At 40.1% G+C, this 20,785-nt stretch overlaps 1 protein-coding gene across 2 annotated transcripts in view; it reads right to left on the reverse strand.

The window, feature by feature from the left end:
• prkcbb (protein kinase C, beta b) overlaps positions 1-20,785 on the reverse strand; it is a 187,900-nt gene that overhangs the window by 86,350 nt on the left and 80,765 nt on the right. For both annotated transcript variants that reach the window (XM_037544850.1, XM_037544849.1), the window contains exons 5-7: positions 19,284-19,412; positions 876-1,032; positions 572-706 (exon numbers count right to left, since the gene is read on the reverse strand). In XM_037544850.1, the coding sequence (XP_037400747.1) occupies positions 572-706; positions 876-1,032; positions 19,284-19,412 (421 nt within the window). The remainder of the gene's footprint in view (positions 1-571; positions 707-875; positions 1,033-19,283; positions 19,413-20,785) is intronic.

The following is a 20,785-nucleotide window of genomic DNA, read 5'->3' on the forward strand; positions in this document are numbered from 1 at the left end:
ATTGCTGAGCAGTAAATTCAGCAAGTTGACTACTAGACTGGTTTGTGCAACCACTAAAAGCTAATGTTGTGATGCTGAACCTGCATTATAGCTCACATTTCCGGTTTGTGTTGTAATGTAGGAATATAGGTGGTGAGATGGAGAAAATGTTGAGGGTTAAACCTTTAGTAGTAACTTCAGCCATGATATTGTAACAAGCAGTGTAGGCTGTGCTGCTAACTTAGCACGCTACCAATGCCAAAACAGCTGAAGTCATGTGAACTTTCTGCTTAAACTATCAGCCAGATGTTTATCCCTAAAAATCTCAATTACTCAACAAAAAAACTCCACCTGATCTGTTTCACAAAATAAATTTTATTTGAATTTAATAAAGTATTCCAAGTGTTAACATTTGATTCTGTATTCAAATAAACTGGGTCTGTTCTGCAGTTTCTCATTAGGCTGAATGAATAACTAGCTCTAAATGTAGGTATTGTGATATAAACTGAGTCTGTTCTACAGTTTTATCAGCAGACTTTGTGGGCGAAGCCTAGAGAAATCTGTTGTCTTTTATGTAGAAACATAGTCTCACCATCCATCCACTCCTTGTTTCTGTAACTCTGAGATGCCAAACGAAAGAGAGCCCATGAAGTCATTCCTGCTGGTCAGGTCCCAATCCCAAATCTCCACAGACAACCTGCGGTCCTTATCAGAGTCCTTCAGATTACTGAGAGTGAGAGAGAGAGAGAGAGAGAGAGAGAGAGAGAGAACACTAGTTAATAGAGAGAGATTAGAAAGAGAACTTAATCTGTGCATGATCTATTATAGAAGCAGCTCAGAGAGCCTTTAGATGGGTATGTAATGTATAGAAGGTAAAGTTCAGTAACGTTTCTTACAATGTGAAAGTTTCATTCCATGTGGGATTCAGGCAGCACTTGATGGTTTTAGTTTTCTGTTTGCTCTCACTTTTGGGGTCCGGGATCAGCTTGAGTTTGACGTACGGATCAGACAGGCCATTGGGGTCCATGGGCACCAGGTTCTTCGCCTCCTTAACTGAACAAAACAAACAGCAATACATAAGCAACACAATCAAAAGCAGTGTCCAGTGCAGACTCCCCAGTTAACAATAGGACCTTGAATACCTTGAGGAGGCGAGATTATATACTATGGTGTTCTCTAAAAACCAGACTGGATTTTCTGGTGTTATCCAGGGGGCTGCTCTAAAGTTGTTTGCCTCTTACTTTAAAAATTTCTATTTTCTTTTAAGTTTGGCAGCATCTTTCTTCTGGCAGTTATCACTTGTGGTGTACCTCAGGGATCCCTTTTGGGCCCAATTCTGTTTTCATTTTTGTTGAGTTGTCCTTCAAATATTATATATAAACCATACAATATTTGATCATAACATTTTGCAGTTAAGTAACCAAAATTATTATCAGTATCATCTATAATAATAATTTAAATAATAATTATTAAATAACAATAACACTAATAATTTATGAGAATGGCAGACCAGTATAAAGTGGATACATATGTTACATGCAAACTGGTGTAAAACAAAATTTCAATTTTACAAGACAATTAAAAGACAACCCTGTGCTTTTACTGACTCCGCCCACCAGTTCCTCCAGTTCCTCCAGTTCCCACCACTTCCTCCAGTTGAAAGAGCATATTATTATATTTGGCTAATAAGTGACTCTTCCATTAGTGCAACTGACAAACTTGGTCCATTATCAAGCGATGTACTCAGCCTTGGAAAAATCTTTGCATTATGTTTGATTCTGCTCTGAATTTAACAAGCAAAAAACTTTTTCAAAATTTTTTCTATTTCTAATTTTACCTAAAAGAGCCCACCCACAAATGTCCACCAGTTCTAGATCTTTAAACGTTCCTCCCACCTTCAAAAGTCTTTAAACTAAAGAAAAGGAACTCTAGATTTGACTATATTAAAACAGCAGGCATGTTTACAATGTTTTCTCTTTTCATTTTGTCCTGTGTTCGTTTAATTCCATTTTTAATCAGCTATAACAAGGCGTGATATTAATCTCACATGCTGGTGTAAATATTGCGCATGTAGGCAGTTCCCGCCCCCTCCAGCAGGGCGGGGCTGCGCTGAGCCCAGACTGCAGAATGTGTTTGGTATTTCTGCGCTAATTGGGGTTGACCTCAGCACTTGACCGGCAAACCAATTAATCCATGGGGAACACAGCAGCCCTGGGATTCAAACAGCCAGTGAAATTAGCATAACGAGCGAAGCAAGGCTGGTCTGGTCATTAAAACAGTGTGTGCATAGAGACCGTCCTCTGCTTATTCCACCGCAATTAGCAGGCCTGAGTGTGTATTACTGTGCCGAGCTTAATTTGGCAGTTAATGACGGTCACACACAGCACGCTCAATAAACACACACACACACACACACACTCAGCTCTGAGAGAAGTGCAGGATGAGTGTATGACCGTACTATCTACTGCTGCATTAGCAGTAGGAGAAACAGCAGTGTGACTGCGCTGGTTATAGATGCTGAAATATTCTCAGCACGATGGTTTTAGACTTTACAGGTTCGTTTCATGGTAGATTGTGAATAATAAGATATCAGATTAACCGCTGAATGATAATCCTCCAGGTTAAGGGGTTAAACCGCCCTGTAATTCTGAAAACCACAGCGCTGAAGATTTGCTCAGAGGACTGAACTGAACTGTGTTGATAAACTGCCCCACACTGCCCCCTGGTGAAGATGCTGAGTACAACACTGCAGCAGCAGATTTTCTCTGAACTGACTTGCAGCTTAATGTATGACACTCAATAAGGTCTTGAACAAAAGTATTGGGACACTTCTTTTAATCATTGATTGCAGGTGTGCCACTCAGTGTCTTTGCCACAGGTGTATAAAATCCAGCCCCCTAGCCATACAGCCTGCCTTCACTCACATTAGTGAAAGAGTGGGTTCACTGAATTTGACCGTGGTGCTGTAATAGGTGCCACCGTTACAACAAGTCAGTTTGTGAAATTTCTTCCCTGCTAGATATTCACAATTAACTGTGAGTGGAATTACTGAAAAGTGGAAGCGTTTAGGAAGCTCAGCAGCTCAGTCACAAAGTGTCACACCACGTAAAGTTACAGAGTGGGTCGTTGAGTTCTATATAGCATAAAAGACACCAACGTTCTGCTGATCGATAACTGCAGAGTTCAAACATCATCAAGCACAATGCCAAGCGTCGGATGAAGCGAAGTAAAATGCAGCCACTGGACTCTGAAACAGTGAAACGTATTCTGTGGTGTGGCCAATCAGCTTTTCTGTCTGTCAGTCTGATTGACAAGTCTGGGTTTGGTAAATGCCAGGAGAACATTACCTGCCTGACAGCACTGTGCCAGCTGTAAAGTTGTGGGAGGAGGGATGATGCTATGGGGTTGTTTTTCAGGGGTTGGTCTAGAACCCTGTTATGTTAATATTATATTATTATATATAATATAATAAATGTTAATGCTTCAGCAGAACAAGACATTTTGGACAATTGTACACTTCAAACATTGTGGGAACAGTTTGGAAAGAACCTTTCCTGTTCCAGCATGATTGAGCCCAAAGCAGCTTCATAAAGGCATGACTGGGTGAGTTTGGTATGGAAGAAATTGACTGGCCCTCATAGAACCCTGACCTCAACCCCTTCCAACAACTTTGGGTGAACTAGAACAGAGATTGTGAGCCAGACCCTTTCATCCAAAATCCAAAAAGTTTCTGACCTCTGAAATGCTCTTCTGGATGAATGGGCAGAATTTCCCACAGACTCTCTCCAAAATCTTATAGACATTTCCCAGAAGAGTGGAAGCTGTTAAAGCTGCAAAGGGAGACCAATTCCATATTCATGCCTATGAATTTAGATTGGGCATAAAAACTCCTGTAGGTGTGATGTGTCCTAATACTTTGGGCCATGTAGTGTATCAAAAAGAACTGAGATCTTTAACTAAAGCCAGATTAAAAACATTCTAAACTATAATTCAAATGGAATGAAAAGCAGGAAAAACTCAACTTGTCTGCTTGATGAAGATAGAAAGGCCCGCTGTGTCTCATTTGTGAGACACACATTGAGCATTCTGAAATGCTGTTTGCTGTCTGGTGTGGTCCAGAGGAGGATGGGTTCCCCCATTTAGTCTTGGTTCCTCTCATTGTTTCTTCCTCTTGCTCTTAGGGAGTTTATCCTTGACACTGTTGTCATTGGTGATGCTCATGGGGGACCCTGATTTTTCTGTAAAGCTGCTTTGTGACAACACCTGTAAAAAGCACTATATACATAAACTTTGACTTGACTTGACTTTTTTGGCCAAATTCTGAAGATGCACTGGTGTGTCCTTCTCAGGCCTGAGTTCCTATGAGCCTCTACATCGCAGGCCACCATGATAAACGAGCAGAGCCAGTTTGTGAAAATTAGACTCAGGCTGCAAAGGATGTTATGAATAAACGTCCTGTCATTACATAGACCTATTAGTAATAAACTTACAGGAGACCTTATGACATTTTATACCACATTCTATAGCTTATATTTCTATTTACAAGGGCATTATTACTGCCTGCTAAAAGTAAATTGTTCATAAGCATATTTAAAGTCACTATAGAAATTTAGATAGCACCATGGCAGCTGCAGTAGATGACAAATCATTTGAGTGGTGAGTAGGCTAATATAGACTAGCCAAAAGATTCTGTGGACCGTGGGTCTTTTAAAGACACTGCAGAAACATTTTTTTTTTGCAGAAAAAGTTAGTCATTCTACCATAGTTTATGGGCTGACGAAAAATCTGCCCCAATTCTGACACCAGTGCACTCCAAATACTTCAGATTCAGCTGAGGAAACACAGAATAATCTGTCAGTCGAATGACCAACATAGTCAATAATAAATTCTCATAGGACTCAATAACAAAAAGCCTAAACAGATTACCAAAATAAGTGTCCTCTGTAAAGCATCTCAGTCCCCTTAGTCTAGCACCCACTTTCTCTCAACAGCCAAGAAATCAAGCTAATCAATAAAGTACAAAAAATAAATAACCACAGTTTGCTATTTATCATTTAGTAAGTTTTTGCTGTTGAAATATTTTTAATAAAACACATTGAAATGCCTCCTGCTTTTGATTTGACTGTATTTCAGTCTGTACTGTTTGAATAAAATAACTGCAATCATTAATATGATAAACATTTTTTACATACAATTATCAGTCTTTCAGTATGTAATTCACATATAGATCACTATTTCAGGATTCTGTTAATAATCAGCCTTTGCTGGAACAATCTCACTCTGAGGTGTCCGTTAGGGTCAAGCCACCAACACTAAATCATGCAGACAATATTGCCATCTGTTGGACACACAGAGCATCACAAGTACAGCAAGCAGTACTGCACAGATAAACTCAGTCTGCTGGGTCTGCTGTATCACAGAACCATCCAAAGTGAAATCTTATTTTCACAGATTTATGCTGGTTGGGCTGGTTTGTGTTGGTTTATGCTGGTTTAAACCAGTTTGTACTGGTTTATACTGATTTATGCTGGTTTGTGCTGGTTTGTGCTGGTTTGTGCTGGTTTATACTGGTTTGGGCTTATTTTTGCTGGTTTGTGCTGTTCTAGTGCTGGTCTGGCACTGGCTTAACAGGTCAGCCAGTATTGTAACATTGGTTGACCAGCATACCAGATGGTCAACCAACCAACTTCACGACTGCATGTGCTTCATTTCTGTCAAATAATCATGAAGCTGCAGCCATGTTTCACTGCAGGGTTTAATGATGACGCATTGCTTCATAAATAAGTTTTTACTGCACATTAAAAAAAAACAACAAATAATGGTCTTTATACCAATCTAAATCACTACACTTTTAAAAAGTATGGTTCTTTAAAGGTTATTTAGTAAAGAAAAAGGTTTTATATACTAGTGTTAGCTTACACCTTAGAGTTTTAACCTTGTCAAACTCTATACAAAGTGATAATTCCAAAAAAATAGTACTGCTTTTATGTTTACAAACATTCTGATTTGGTCTGTAACATTTGATAATCTTATCTGGACTCCAGATCAGAGACATTTACAGAAGTTGTTAGAAATGGACCAAACATCTTCAGTAGTGCTCTGCTAGCTCTGCTTAGTTGTTCTACTGAAACTCAGTAAGAGGATACAGGGTCACTGTCAGACCGCTGACGGTAAAGCTGGCAGACCACCCACTTTTTGCTCACTGTTTTCTGGTGGTTAAACAGAGTTTTAGACAAAAATTTTCATTTTTAGCTATTGAGCCATTTACTCCCATTCATTCAGGACTCACTCATGGGTGCCCTCTGCTGATTTGCAGTCCTATTTTTGATATAACGGGGAGTGTCCATGCTCCTCATAAACCGACTCTGATAAACTCACACTGATTTAAAGCAAAATGAAAATAGAAATTAGAGAGAAGAAATTAACATTAACTAAAAATTCACATTAAATATTTAACTAGCTAGGCAAGAAGTTGACAATGGTAAAGGAATCAGTTCAGCTCTGCGATGAGAACATCCAGATCCAGATCCACTGATACACCGCAAAAAATACATATCAAGGTAAATCAACTCAAACCTAGTCGACACGTAATATTTCTCACTTTGAGATTGTTGCCCTGTTATCAGATTATTCAACCTAATCAACTTATATGGTCTTGAAACAAGTCGAATTATCTGCTGATATATTATTAAAACAACTAAAACATCAGACAGAAATATATTAAAATCTTATAAAAAGTCTATAACCATTTATGGGAATGTGAAATATTGGATACATCAGTTAGATTTAACATGATTTCACTTGATAAGAGATCAGTTTTGCAGTGTAGAGCTGTAACAGGACTTCATCTAGAACTCATCTTAAATGTAGTTAATATATCTGATGTTTCTCTTTATGAAGCTGCTGTACGAATATAAGATTATTCCTCCTGTTTCTACATTCGTGCTTGTTTTAGAATTATTTCTAAATTCAAGCAAAATTATCTTCATTATTTCTCTAAACAGTAAATTATCTGCCAATGCAATAAGACATTTTGACAAAATAAATTAACTCAAAACAACTAAAAATGTCTATTAAAAGTTGAGTAATCATATATATATATATGTGTTTTTGCAGTGTAACTTTACTCAGTGTGGTGTTCTGTCAGTCATAGTAGCAGCTGTTAAACATCTGGATGAAGGTGAGCGTAAATTAACGCTCTGCTGCCTCAGAGGAGTACTGTTTGGTAACTTCTTCCTAAACACAGCTCACTTCCTCATTTTAGACAAAATGCCACATTTCAGCTCTAATGCAGACAGAAATTAGCTTATTAGCCAAATCTGGTGCAAAGCATGTCTTCTCTTCTGAGATGTACTTTGTGCATCTTCTCTGATAAAATAAACATGATAAACTAAACTAAACTGAATTAAACTCAATTTCCACTCAAAGCCCAATGTCTAGCAACAACATTTTCAACTAAATCATTTTATATATTTTCTCTCAGTTGCTTGTAATATTTGTCTTAGTTTCTTTTCCAAAATAAAAGTCTGTATGCAATTAAAATCTGTTTGTGGAGATTAAACCCTAGTTAGACCTTCCTGAAGGACAGTAACCTGAAGGACAGTAACCAAGGATGGTTCAGCAGTGGTGTACATTCAGCAGGGGGCCAACCATATCAGGCCAGCAGACTGATATGTGTTATCTAGGAAAATGTCATCATTTCCAGGACAGGCAGCACAACCAAACAGACAAAAAAGACAATCAAACAGCTTCAGCTAGTTCAGAATGTTGTCAGGTTCTCACTAAGAGAGACCCTGACCCCCCCACCCCATTTTTAAACCCTTATAATGGATACCAGTCTGTTCCAGACCAGAATTAAGGAGCTGTTACTACTCTATAAATGTCTTAACGGTCAGGAGCAGCAAAATGAGCGAGAGTGAGATCATTAGAAACTGGTCAGTCAGTCCTGCTGAAGGTAGAGACTAAGAAAATGTTCCTGTTAGAGCAGCTTTCAGCTCAGTTTAAACACTGTTAGCTCTGCTGCTCTTCTGTCCTCTAACACCGCTCTATTATATGCAGTTCAGCTTTAATCTGACTTTAATTTAACGTTCATTTCTTCTTTTTGAAATCTATCATTTGACTGTTTTTCATTTCTATTCATCATTTAAAATGTTAGTGTGTTTTATTTTTGTATTTTATCATATATAAATCACTCAGTGCATGAGAGATGACCTCAGTGCATGAGAGATGCTGTATTATTAAACTTGCGTAATTGTTGGTGTTTAAGCTTCAGTTTGCTGTGTTTTCCTCGTAGCTGCAGTGCTAAAACCGAAAAAGTGCTGAACATGTCTGATGCTGCTTGAAGGAATATTTTATCAATAATCAACAAATATCGGATCAGAGCCGATTGTATTAGTTATTAGATACATATTAGTGGATATAAGATCTGTGATTGGATCTGCCCAAAAAACTTGATTGGGACATTAATAATAATAATAATAATAATAATGACAGTAATAATTATGTTAATGATATTCTCTTTTGTTGAGAATTCTTAGGATATTAATTAAGACAATTTTTCAAAATGTGCATCAGCAATATGACAAATAAATCGACTGAGGAAGATGCACCCTCTGTTGCACTGTGCTGTGTCTCTCAGAGTTGACCACTAAGGGGCAGCAGACACTTGCAAATAGATTAGAGTCGTGGCTGTTTCATAAAGCAGGATTATTGCTACAACATTGCTGGTCCTGATATCCACAATAGTTCACTGAAATCATCACCCTCCCCAGTTTTCCTGCAGATAAGCTTCATCCGTCGAGAGCTGTTTGGAGTCTGTAGTGCTGTAGCGGTGGAGCTACGAGGCTACAGATCGCAAACTCCCAAGGATAATGACACAGTAATATTGTAACAAACTGTACTAACCTACTAATGACATGCTTCAGTTATTAATAAACAAGTTCAGATAAAGAAAGATGTTGTATAAAGATGAATGTGTTGTGTATGGTTCTCTATATAACAATATACATGAGTTCTACAGTGAACCATTTCTTGCTTGAATGGGTCTCTGCATGGAGAAAAGGTTCTTTAGATAGATGGATAATGTGTTGTATATGGTTCTATATAGAACCTTTTTAATCGTTCTACATAGTACTAACATACACAGGCTTCTGCTCTTGTTATTTTGTCAAGAGAACCCCCTTTTTTGGTTTTATTCAGAACCATCTACAACACATTCTCCATCAATCTGAAGAACCATTTCACCATGCAGAGAGCCCTTTAAGCATGAAAATGGTTCCTAAAAATTGTTAAGCTTGACATCAAAACAACCTTTTTTGGTGCTCTATAGCACCAAAATCAACCAACACATTCTCCATCAATCTGAAGAACCTTTTCATCTAAAGAACTCTTTTAGCATGCACATGGTTCTGTGCATAACCACTGTCTATACTAAAGGGGCCTTGAAAAATAATCTTTTCAGACTGTACTGCACTGTTGGGATAGAATCTCTAATATTGTAAAAGCCTATAATGATTTAAATGGATTCGGGGGATAAGCTGATTAAGCAGATAGATGTATTATAATAAGATATAAAATGTCAAGAAAATAAAGGGGAGGGGCTAAAGTGACAGAATAAAGGGGAGGGTCTAAATTGATTGATTAATTGTTTAGGATCACTCACAAATTTGTATCAATTAGAAAATGAGCATTTTAGCAAGTCATTAAGGTTTGTTACCATTATGGTTCTGTTTTATTACTGACCGGTTAGAGCTAAAGCTACTTATTATTTAATAGCAACTACAAAATTAGCAATACTACCAAAATCATTACCTACTTATTACCAGTCTGTCAAGTGCTACCGTTAACATCAGGCCTAACTCATCACACAGTCATCTCAGACCATGTGGAGGTGCTCAGCATCTCGAACAGTCTTAATCACTGTTATCTATAAACATGGACTGAAGCACGTTAGCATAGCTAAACACAGTAGCAGCCACCTGGAACACTGGGTTTTGTCTGTGTTTTGTACTGAGCTAATTAGTGGGCTATAAACTTTCACTACCTGTTAGCTGCATTATCCTTGTAGCTCCAGGGCTAAAGCTAAAGAAACCAAACACAGTCAGAGATGTTTACACTCAAGCTCAAGATAATGAATTTAGTGGTTTTAGTTCCCACAGTAGGTAAACTCAGAGAACTTGTAGAGAGGAGAATTCCCACTCTGCAATGAATGGGTTGATATGGAGCATTTGAGCAAAATCATAGTTTGCAAATGCTTACACATTTTTAATGTAAAAGAATTCATTTCCTGAACAGCATAAAACATTTTAACTCCACTGTTATATTTTTAAGAGCTTTTAAACTCGAGCTATAATAGTTTAAAGCAGCACCGCATGTATGTCTGTGAGCATGAATAGCTAATGAGCTGCTCCCCTCGCCAATCAATCATAACACTCTAGCAGTAATGCCCGCCTCCTGCTGCCCAAAACCTGTTTGCTGTAGAAAAAAGGAAACTTACAGGTAAATTTTCTTTGTTTATTTAGTGAAATACATCCTTTTACTGAGGAAAGTTCTGGGCGAGTGATTAGATACTACTTTAACTTTTCGTTTTTAGCTATTGAGCAATTTACTCCCATTCATTCAGGACTCACTCATGGGTGCCCTCTGCTGATTTGCAGTCCTATTTTTGATATAACGGGGAGTGTCCATGCTCCTCATAAACCGACTCTGATAAACTCACACTGATTTAAAGCAAAATGAAAATAGAAATTAGAGAGAAGAAATTAACATTAACTAAAAATTCACATTAAATATTTAACTAGCTAGGCAAGAAGTTGACAATGGTAAAGGAATCAGTTCAGCTCTGCGATGAGAACATCCAGATCCAGATCCACTGATACACCGCAAAAAATACATATCAAGGTAAATCAACTCAAACCTAGTCGACACGTAATATTTCTCACTTTGAGATTGTTGCCCTGTTATCAGATTATTCAACCTAATCAACTTATATGGTCTTGAAACAAGTCGAATTATCTGCTGATATATTATTAAAACAAGTAAAACATCAGACAGAAATATATTAATATCTTATAAAAAGTCTATAACCATTTATGGGAATGTGAAATATTGGATACATCAGTTAGATTTAACATGATTTCACTTGATAAGAGATCAGTTTTGCAGTGTAGAGCTGTAACAGGACTTCATCTAGAACTCATCTTAAATGTAGTTAATATATCTGATGTTTCTCTTTATGAAGCTGCTGTACGAATATAAGATTATTCCTCCTGTTTCTACATTCGTGCTTGTTTTAGAATTATTTCTAAATTCAAGCAAAATTATCTTCATTATTTCTCTAAACAGTAAATTATCTGCCAATGCAATAAGACATTTTGACAAAATAAATTAACTCAAAACAACTAAAAATGTCTATTAAAAGTTGAGTAATCATATATATATATATATATATATATATGTGTTTTTGCAGTGTAACTTTACTCAGTGTGGTGTTCTGTCAGTCATAGTAGCAGCTGTTAAACATCTGGATGGAGGTGAGCGTAAATTAACGCTCTGCTGCCTCAGAGGAGTACTGTTTGGTAACTTCTTCCTAAACACAGCTCACTTCCTCATTTACACCCAAATATAACCTCATTCAGACTCGCCCTGGATAGGGGGGTGGGGAGGGAGAGGAACACTGAGGAGGAGAAGTCCATCCTCCAGTAGAGGATGTATAGTGTGACGTGTATAGTGTTTCATTTCAGTCAAATTTAGATTAATATCATAAACACAGGATCAGACGTGTTCTGATTAATCTGCATCTGCAGCTCACACTTATTCCTAATCAATGAATCTACATACTATTATCTAATTAATCAGGTCAGTTCCACTTAGTTAATATCTGTATATTTATTATAATATTCCTCATGCTGAGATTGCTGTAGGATGATTATAAATAAATGAATTACTGAACATATGTCTATACATTGTTTACTTGTTTTAAGTGATCTTAGCATCTCAAAACAAAATAAATCATCTTTATTGTCACATCACATTTACACAGGTGCAAAGGTGAGTGTAGGCCCCCTTGTAGTAATTAAATATACAAAAAATACAACCCCAATTCCAAAAAAGTTGGGACACTGTGTAAAATGTAGATAAACGTAAATGAAAACAGAATGCAATGATTTTCAAATCACACAGACCCGTATTTTATTCACAACAGAACCTAGAATACATATCAGATGTTGAAAGTGAGACATTTTACCATTTCATGAAAAAACATTAACTCATTTAGGACTTGATAGCAGCAACACATCTCAAAAAAGGCTGGACAAGTAAGTGGCACAAATAAAAACAGCTGGAGGAGCAATTTACCACTAACTCACGTGACTGAGACTAAAAAGAGCATTTTAGAGAGGCAGAGTCTCTCAGAAGCAAAGATGGGCAGAGGTTCATCAATCTGTGAAAAACTCTCTAAAAACCATGGAAAAATTTCAGTAAAATGTGCCTCAATGTAAAATTACAAAGACTTTGGAAATCCTACCATCTACAGTACATAATGTAATCAAAAGATTCAGAGAATCTGGAGAAATCCCTGTACATAAGGGACAAGGCTGAGTGTCAGTATTGGATGGTTGTGATCTTTGGGCCCTCAGGCAGCACTGCATTAAAAACAGGCCTGATTCTGTACTGGAAACCACTGCATGAGCTCAGGAACACTTCCAGAAATCACTGTCTGTGAATACAGTTCGTCGTGAAATCCACAAACGCAAGTTAAATCTGTATCATGCCATCAGGGAGGAGACTGCTGACTGGGGGACAGCTTCATCCAGCAGGCTGTCAGGAGCTCAATTCTCTCCCTACTTTGATCCCTGCCCTTTTGCCCACCCCCCACACAAAGTTTGGACCCAAACACAGGTTCCTGACCCTCACTCCCCAGTACTGAACTCTGACAGTATTGGTCAAACACAGGTTCCTGACTCCCACTCCCAATACTGAACTCTGACAGCATTGGTCAAACACAGTTTCCTGAGCCCCACTCCCCAATACTGAACTCTGACATTCTCAGGGACTGTTATGCACTCATCACTTTAACAGCTCCATAAGCTCCTTTAATTTGCACTACTGTTTATATTGAAACTGGCTCTCGGTACATGGAATGTGACCTCTCTGGCAGGGAAAAGCCCGAGCTAGTGTATGAGGCTGAGAGATACCAACTAGATATAGTTGGGCTCACCTCAACACATGGCAGGGGCTCTGAAACAGACTCTCTCGAGAGGGATTGGACTTTATTCCATTCTGGAGCTATCCAGGGTGAGAGGCGTCAGGCAGGAGTGGGTTTACTCATAGCTCCCCAGCTCAGCGCCTGTACGTTGGGGTTTTCTCCGGTGGACGAGAGATTTCTCTGTGCCTTTGGGTCGGGGAACCGGCTCTGACTGTTGTCTGTGCTTATGCACCGAACGGCAGTTCGGAGTACCTGGCCTTCTTGGAGACCCTGGAGGGGGTACTGGAAAGTGCCCCCTGTGGAGACTCCATTGTCTTGCTGGGTGACTTCAATGCTCACATGAGCAATGACAGTGAGACCTGGAAGTGCGTGTCTGGGAGGAACGGCCTCCCCGATCTGAACCCGAGTGGTGTTTTGTTATTGGAGTTCTGTGCTCGCCAGAGTCTCCCCATAACAAACACCATGTTCGAACACAAAGGTGTGCATAAGTGCACATGGCATCAGGACACCTTAGGCTGCAGTTCGTTGATCAACTTCATAGTTGTGTCATCGGATTTGCGACCATGTGTTTTGGACACCCGGGTGAAGAGAGGAGCGGAGCTATCAACCGATCACCACCTACTGGTGAGTTGGATCAGATGGCGGTTGAAAATACCGGATAGACCTGGCAGATCCAAATGAGGTGTGAGCATTTGTTGGGAACATCTGGCAGAGGAACCTACCAGAAAGATCTTCAACTCCCACATCAGACAAAGCTTTGACTGCATACCGGGGGAGGCCGGTGACATTGAGTCAGAGTGGGCCCTGTTCCATGCCTCCATTGTCGATGCAGCGGATCGGAGCTGTGGCCACAAGGTTGTAGGTGCCTGTCATGGTGGCAATCCCTGAACCTGTTGGTAGACACCTTGGGTAAAGGAAGCTGTCAAGCTGAAAAAAGAGTCCTATAGGGCCTGGTTGGCTTGTGGGACTCTGGAGGCAAAAGATGGGTACTGAAGGGCCAAGCGGGTCGCAGCTTTGGCGGTTGCTGAGGCAAAAACTTGGGTGTGGGAGGAGTTTGGTGAAGCCATGGAGAAAGACTGTCGACAGGCATCGAGAAGGTAAACCGTCAGGCGCCTCAGGAGAGGAAAGCGGTTCCCGACCAACACTGTATACAGTGGGGCTGGGGGGCTGCTGACTTCGACTAGGGATGTCATTGGACGGTGGAAGGAATACTTCAAGGATCTTCTCAATCCCACCAACGATCTTTCCCCAGAGGAGGCAGAGCTTGGAGATCCGAGCAAGGGTCAGTCCATCACTCGGGCTGAGGTAGCCAAGGTAGTTGGAAAACTCCTTGGTGGCAGAGCACCGGGGATGGATGAGATCTGCCCGGAATTCCTGAGAGCTCTGGATGTTGTAGGGTTGTCTTGGCTGACACGCCTCTGCAACATCGCATGGACATCTGGGGTGGTCCCCCTGGAATGGCAGACCGAGGTGGTGGTCCCGCTTTTTTAAAAAAAGGGGATCGAGGGTGTGTTCCAACTATGGGGGGATCACACTTCTCAGTCTACCTGATAAGGTCTATGCAGGGGTACTGGAGAAGAGAGTCCGACCAATAGTTGAATCTCAGCTACAAGAGGAACAATGCGAGTTTCGCACAGGTCGTGGAACAATGGACCAGCTTTTTATCCTCACCAGGGTCCTGGAGGGTGCGTGACAGTTTGCCCAACCAGTCTACATGTGTTTTGTGGATCTGGAGAAGGCATTCGACCGCGTCCCTCGGGGGATCCTGTGGGGAGTGCTCCGGGAGTACAGGGTGAGGGGCTCATTGTTACGGGCCATTCAGTCCCTGTACAAACGGTGCAGGAGCTTGGTTCGGATTGGTTTCCAGTCAGGGTTGGACTCTTCCAGGGCTGTCTGATTTCACCGATTCTGTTCATAACTTTTATGGACAGAATTTCTTGGAACAGCCAAGTGGTGGAGGGTGTCCAGTATGGTGGCCTCAGGATTTCACGTCTGCTTTTTGCGGATGATGTTGTCCTGTTGTCGTCATCAGGCCGGGACCTCCAACTCTCTCTGGATCAGTTTGCAGCCGAGTGTGAAGTGGCTGGGATGAAAATCAGCACCTCTAAATCTGAGACTATGGTCCTCAGTTGGAAAAGGGTGGAATGCTCTGTCCAGGTCGGGAGTGAATTCTTGCACCAAGTAGAGGAGTTCAAATATCTTGGGATTTTGTTCACGAGTGAAGGAAGGATGGAGCGAGAGGTTGATTGGTACGCCGTCTGCAGTAATGTGTACCCTATACCGGTCCATCATGGTGAAGAGAGAGCGGAGCCAGAAGGCGAAGCTGTCAATTTACCAGTCAATCTACGTTTCGACTCTCACCTATGGTCATGAGCTTTGGGTAGTGACTGAAAGAACAAAATCGCAGATACAAGCGGCTGAAATGAGCTTTCTCCGCAGGGTCTCCATTAGAGATAGGGTGAGAAGATTGGCAATTCGGGAGAGGCTCAGAGTAGAGCCGCTGCTCCATGTTGAGAGAAGCCAGTTGAGGTGGTTTGGGCATCTGGTAAGGACATGTCCGATGGGGAGGAGACCCCAGGGAAGACCCAGGACACGGTGGAGGGATTATATCTCTCGAATGTCTTGGGAACACCTCGGTATTCCCTCTAGCTGAGCTGGAGGAGGTGGCGGGGAGAGGGAACCTCTTTGCCTAGGCTGCTGCCCCCATGACCTGGACTCGTATAAGCGGTTGAAGATGGATGGATGGATGGATGGACACTATATTGTATATGTAGTGCACACTATATTTGCACTATTTATACCCACATACCTTAATCTGTATGTGCCTTATGTCACTTTAGTGTTATTTCAGGACTTTCTTATTTTTATATTATTATTAATATTATTATATTTTTCTGCAATTAGTGTTTATTTTTATGATTAGAGTTTAGTGTTTTTAGTGTCTATTTAAATACACACTTTTCCTGTTCACTGTCTATTTAATGTTATTGCTACACCACGGGGTCTGAGAGTAATGCAATTTCAATACTCTGTATGTCCCGTGCATATTGTAGCATTGACAATAAAGCTTGACTTGAGAAGAAGCCACATGTCAACACAATCCAGAAATGCCCCTGTCTTCTCTGGGCTAAAACTCATTAAAATGGACTGAGGCAAAATGGAAAACGGTTCTGTGGTTAGATGAAGCAAAATTTGACCTTCTTTTTGGAAACCATAGACATCATGTCCTGCGGACTTAAGAGGAGGGGCACCATCCAGCTTGTTATCAACCTAGTTCAAAAGACAGCATCCATGTTGGTCTGGGGCTGCATTAATGCCCACAGTGTGGGGAGCTTACACATCTGGAAAGTCTCTATCAATGTTGAACAGTACACAGCGAGTTTAGAACAACATGTGCTCCCATCCAGACAGCGCCTCTTTCAGGGAAGCCTTGAATATTTCAGCAGGATGATGCTTAATCACATATCACAGCAATCACAACAGCATGGCTTCAAAGAACAGCACCTAGAGTCCTACATCAGACAAGAATGGGACAATATTACTCTCCCAAAACTCCAGCAACTGGTCTCCTCAATTGCCAGATTTTTACAGACTGCGGTTAAAAGAGGTGGGGATACTACACGATGGTAGATGTGGCCCTGTCCCAGCTTTTTTGAGATGCTGCCATCTAAATGAGATAATGTTTTTCATGAAATGGTAATATGTCTCACTTTAAATATCTGATCTGTGGTCTATGATCTGTTGTGAATAAAACACCTGTTCAGTTATTTGTTAACACAAATAGCTAATTAGCCAATCACATGGCCGCAGCTCAATGCATTTAGGCATGTAGAGGTGGTCAAGACAACTTGCTGAAGTGCAAACCGAGCATCAGAATGGGGAAGAAAGGTGATTTAAGTGACTTTGAACGTGGCATGGTTGTTGGTGCCAGACGGGCTGGTCTGAGTATTTCAGAAACTGCTGATCTACTGGGATTTTCATGCACAACCATCTCTAGGGTTTACAGAGAATGGTCAGAAAAAGTAAAATATCCAGTGAGCGGCAGTTGTGTGGACGAAAATGCCTTCTTGATGTGAGAGGTCAGAGGAGATTGGGCAGACTGGTTCGAGATGACAGAAAAGCAACAGTAACTCAAATAACCAACCAAAACCTCTGAGGAATGTTTCCAACACCTTGTTGAAAGTATGCAATGAAGAATTAAGGTAGTTCTGAAGGCAAAAGGGGGTCCAACCTTTAACTAGCAAGTAAATTATTATTATTATAATATTATAATACATTATTATCAGTACCTAATAAAGTGGCCAGTGAGTGCACACACACATTGTGAAAGTATTTCACTACATTGGCAGACAGTTTTGGTTAAGAAATTTGCTGGAAAAAAACAAAATTATTATAATAACTTAATAAAATTACTTGAAACAAATAAAAATGTCCAGAAAAAAGTTAAACAAGAATATACTTACTGCAGTATCAAAATGAGAAATATTAAATGTATTCAATGATATGAGATGAAATCACCTGCTAAAACACTATATTATTCAGATACTTGTTGGAGTATGAACTCCACTCAGTGAACTGGTGACGTGCTGTTCAAGAACGAGTCGGTTCTGTTAGGTGAACGTTGGGAGGTCCCACACATTGAAGAGCCCATTTTTTGTAAATGAAGATACATAAAATAAATCAGTACATCTTGCACTGCTGTAGCTACTAATCACAAACTGCTGCATTATGAAGGTAGTTGGTTATTTAATAAACAGTCCTGCTGTTTATCTATAGCATGTTTTTTATCACATGATTATTCTGTATTGTGCCGCGATGCATTTAATGGTTTGGTGAGTTGAGTAACTGTGGTGTCGTGACAGTTCAATGAGAAACAACCTTCACATATGCAAATATGCAAACGCAAAAAACAACACACTGCAAGCACATCATCCTATACAGTCTCATTACCTTCTCACATTACTGCACTACACTTCCTGTAGCGTATTACAGTCTGTGAGAATGACTGTGTGGATCATATGAATATTATAGATGCTTTATAAATGAAACAGTAGAAGCCATATCGCCCCCTACACTTCCTGTAGTGTATTACAGTCTGTCAGAGTGACTGTGTGGATCATATGAACATTATAGAGGCTTTATAAATGAAACAGTAGAAGCCATATCGCCCCCTACACTTCCTGTAGTGTATTACAGTCTGTCAGAATGACTGTGTGGATCATATGAACATTATAGAGGCTTTATAAATGAAACAGTAGAAGCCATATCGCCCCCTACATTTCCTGTAGTGTATTACAGTCTGTCAGAGTGACTGTGTGGATCATATGAACATTATAGAGGCTTTATAAATGAAACAGTAGAAGCCATATCGCCCCCTACACTTCCTGTAGTGTATTACAGTCTGTCAGAGTGACTGTGTGGATCATATGAACATTATAGAGGCTTTATAAATGAAACAGTAGAAGCCATATCGCCCCCTACACTTCCTGTAGTGTATTACAGTCTGTCAGAGTGACTGTGTGGATCATATGAACATTATAGAGGCTTTATAAATGAAACAGTAGAAGCCATATCGCCCCCTACACTTCTTGTAGTGTATTACAGTCTGTCAGAATGACTGTGTGGATCATATGAACATTATAGAGGCTTTATAAATGAAACAGTAGAAGCCATATCGCCCCCTACATTTCCTGTAGTGTATTACAGTCTGTCAGAGTGACTGTGTGGATCATATGAACATTATAGAGGCTTTATAAATGAAACAGTAGAAGCCATATCGCCCCCTACACTTCCTGTAGTGTATTACAGTCTGTCAGAGTGACTGTGTGGATCATATGAACATTATAGAGGCTTTATAAATGAAACAGTAGAAGCCATATCGCCCCCTACACTTCCTGTAGTGTATTACAGTCTGTCAGAGTGACTGTGTGGATCATATGAACATTATAGAGGCTTTATAAATGAAACAGTAGAAGCCATATCGCCCCCTACACTTCCTGTAGTGTATTACATTCTGTCAGAGTGACTGTGTGGATTATATGAGCATAAAGCACAATGAGTACTAGTCCAGTGAGTGTCTGTACGTGGGTGTGTGACTCACTGCTGACGGTCAGGACGTTGTTCTTGATGTTAGCGGTGATCTGGATGCGGCCGCGGCGCTCGGTGTGGTCAGTCCCACACAGACTGGGAACATTCGCCACACACCGCTTATGGATATTCATCATACAGTCTGAGAAAGAGTGAGAGAGAGAGAGAGAGAGAGAGAGAGAGATAGACAGAGAGAAGAGACATAGAGAGAGATAGAGAGAAAGAGAGAGAGAGAGATAAACAAAGAGAAGAGAGTGAGAGAGAGAGAGAGAGAGAGAGAAAGAGAGAGAGAGAGAGAGAGAGAGAGAGAGAGAGAGAGAGAGAGAGAGAGAGAGTGGTAGATCAGCCATAGGTCTGTTGTATTATGGTGATGAATGAGATTGTGGTGATAGTGATGATGGTAATACTGGTAAATGTTGATTATGGTGATATGAGAGATTGTGGTGATAGTAATGATGGTAATAGTGGTAAATGTTGATTATGGTGATGAGGGAGATTGTGGTGATAGGGATGATGGTGATGATAGTGATGACATTGATAATGGTGATGATGGTGATGATAGTGATGACAATACAATGGTGATAATGATGATGATAGTGATGACAGTACAATGGTGATGATGTATAACCGTGCCAGTAATGAAGGTCATATTAAAGAACCAATAGAATACTTTAACAGTGCTCCAGATATTAAACAGTAATATAAAAATATAGTTTTCTAATGATGTTTTTCAAGCACACAAACATTAACACACATTTGCTCTTCTCTCTCTCTCTCTGTCTCACACACACACACACACCCTTACACACACACATACACACACACACACTCTAACACTCCCACTCTGCTTCCTGAGGCTCTGTAAAACTCCTCCACAGTTCAGACAGTAAAAGCAGGGGGAAGAACTTTAGCTAGAGTGTAAACAATGTGGAGGATACACACACAAACACACACATATACACTCACACTCACACACACACACAGCACAGAGTGTAAAAATACATCTGAAAATTCAGCAGCATCAACACTGAAGTGTTTGAACTGATTATAATATTTAGTTAATTTAGCCATTTTTTGCCAAAACGCCTTTTATAAACCTTTTATAAAACCAGAAAATTATGCTGTATTGTTTTTGTTGTTTATATTACACTGGTGTGTGTAAAAAGTTTCCCTAGTTACATTTTTGTATTTGTGTATTTTTAACAGTAAATCTGAATCATACCAAAATAACTGAACTGAATTAAATTGTGGAATTGAATCAGGGTTTTATGATTCACTGAATTTTTGGTTTGAAGAATCATTACTGAACTGTGTCACTGAGATCAGATCAGATCTACCCTGTGTGTGTATGTGTGTGTGTGTGTGTGTGTGTGTGTGTGTGTGTGTGTGTGTGTGTGTGTGTGTGTGTGTGTGTGTGTGTGTGTGAGTGCGTGTGTGTGTGAGTGTGTGTGTGTGTGTATAAGTGTGTGTGAGTGCATAAGTGTGTGTGGGGGGGGGGGGTGAGTGGATGAGTGT

The sequence above is a fragment of the Pygocentrus nattereri genome, chromosome 14, assembly GCF_015220715.1.
Source record: "Pygocentrus nattereri isolate fPygNat1 chromosome 14, fPygNat1.pri, whole genome shotgun sequence".
Classification (NCBI taxonomy): domain Eukaryota; kingdom Metazoa; phylum Chordata; class Actinopteri; order Characiformes; family Serrasalmidae; genus Pygocentrus; species Pygocentrus nattereri.